The 1,916-nt window shown below is 31.3% G+C and overlaps 1 protein-coding gene across 1 annotated transcript; it reads left to right on the top strand.

Annotated features, from left to right (window-relative positions):
• Positions 1-293: 293 nt before the first annotated feature.
• Positions 294-1,395, top strand: LOC107467959 (galactose-binding lectin). The gene has a single exon (XM_016087186.1). It carries the CDS (start codon positions 421-423, stop codon positions 1,237-1,239), a length of 819 nt encoding a protein of 272 aa, XP_015942672.1. The 5' UTR covers positions 294-420; the 3' UTR covers positions 1,240-1,395.
• Positions 1,396-1,916: the final 521 nt, after the last annotated feature.

Genomic DNA, 1,916 nt, shown 5'->3' with positions numbered 1-1,916 from the left:
AATATTTTAGTTGTGTTTTATAATAAGGATATTGTAGTAATTTTTATAAAAAATCTTAATTTATACCGATTTTAAAATTTATTTTATTAATTTTTTTGCTAAACTGATTTGTCTGACTTAATTTTAATAAAAATAATACAATTTAATTGATTATATGTGTTAAATTTTAATTATTAAAAAATATTTAAAAAAAGTTATTTACGTAAATGGCTCCCTTATCATATACCTCTCATATTAAAAGGATATAATCTTTTTTATATATATAATATTTAGATTAAGATTAGTTTGATTTTGATGCCATTTTCTCCTCTAGTGGGTGTATAAATACATGAACTCCCCCCACTGGCAATCATCAAAACCATTCGAAACCACTAGTACTTAATATTGAAAATCCTCACTCAAATAACTCTCCCTCCCACCATGAAACCATTTTATGCTCTTCTTACTTTCTTCCTCTTGCTTGTAGTAGCAAGTAAGAAGGTGAACTCAGCATCCGAAACTGAAACAGTTTCCTTCAGCTTCAACTCTTTCGCCCAAGGTAACCCTGCAATAAATCTCCAAGGCGACGCCACCGTTCTTTCCGACGGCAATGTACAACTCACCAACCTCAAAAATTCCTATAGCGCCGGGCGTGTCCTATATGCCACGCCCGTGCGCCTTTGGGACAAAGCCACCGGCAATGTTGCCAGCTTCGTCACCTCGTTCTCGTTCCAGCTGACGGATCTGGAAGGTTATAATGCGGCCGACGGTATTATTTTCTTCGTCGCACCGGAAGATACGCAGATTCCGTCCGGTGGAGTTGGCGGCACCTTAGGGGTTGCGAGCTCTAACGGCGTCGGTCAATTTGTTGGTGTAGAGTTTGATTCCTACTCCAACTCTGAGTTCAAGGATCCACCCTATCAACACATTGGAATCGATGTGAACACTCTGGTTTCGTCCAAGACTGTGGAATGGAAAAGAGTGAGTGGATCAGTGGTGAAAGTGACTGTGATATATGATTCTCCATCAAAGACACTGAGTGTTGCTGTGATCAATGAGAGTGGCGATATTAATACCATCACTGAAGTTGTTGATTTGAAGGCGAAGCTTCCGGAAAAGGTCAAGTTTGGGTTTTCATCTGCTTCGTCGGTTGGCGGTCGTCAGGTTCATCTCATCCGTTCATGGTCTTTCATTTCAACCTTGAAGACAACAACAAGCATCAGCAGCAATGGAACAATAATGGATATTGCAACCGCATGATTTGGTCTACGCTAACTAGTACTTTAAAATAAAGAAACAGACCATATGTGTGTATCAGTATCGACTCTGTCTGTACGGTTCCATGTATACTTTCTCTTTCACTAATCAACTTGTGGGCGGACAGTTGATTATTTCAATAACAACTTTGTTACATAACTAGGTGCATTTAATGGTAGCTAATTAGTAATTTTTTTAAAAAGAACATGAATTTAATTTATTATATAAAAAATACTTGAAATTAAATAAAAAATTAAAATTTAAAAAATATTTAAAATTAAATAAAAATAAATATTCAACATATTATAAAAATAATATTCAAATTCTAATAAAAGATATTTAAAACGTAACCAAAAAAACATCTAAAATTTATTAAAAAAGTATTTTAAATTATTTTAAAAAAATAAAAAATATAATAAATTAAGACATCTAAAAATATTTAAAAAATTCAAAAATTAAAAAAAATATAAAACTGTTAAAAGAACATTTAAAATCTAAAGAAAAGACACTTCTAAAATATTAAAAACAAAGAAACATCTAAATTCTTAGAGAAAAAAAAACTGTAAAACTAGTAAAAAATAAAGAAATTACTTAGATAAAAATGGCTAAAATATCTTTTTTAAATATATTTTATAATAATTAAAATTTAATATATATATAATTAATTAAATAGTATTATT

This window comes from Arachis duranensis, chromosome 9, assembly GCF_000817695.3.
Source record: "Arachis duranensis cultivar V14167 chromosome 9, aradu.V14167.gnm2.J7QH, whole genome shotgun sequence".
Taxonomy (NCBI): Eukaryota; Viridiplantae; Streptophyta; class Magnoliopsida; order Fabales; family Fabaceae; genus Arachis; species Arachis duranensis.
This window is presented reverse-complemented; position numbering and strand designations above follow the sequence as displayed.

What these genes read in the sequence shown, in the direction of transcription:
- LOC107467959 (XM_016087186.1), top strand. Translation starts at nt 421, where the DNA reads ATGAAACCATTTTATGCTCTTCTTACTTTCTTCCTCTTGCTTGTAGTA.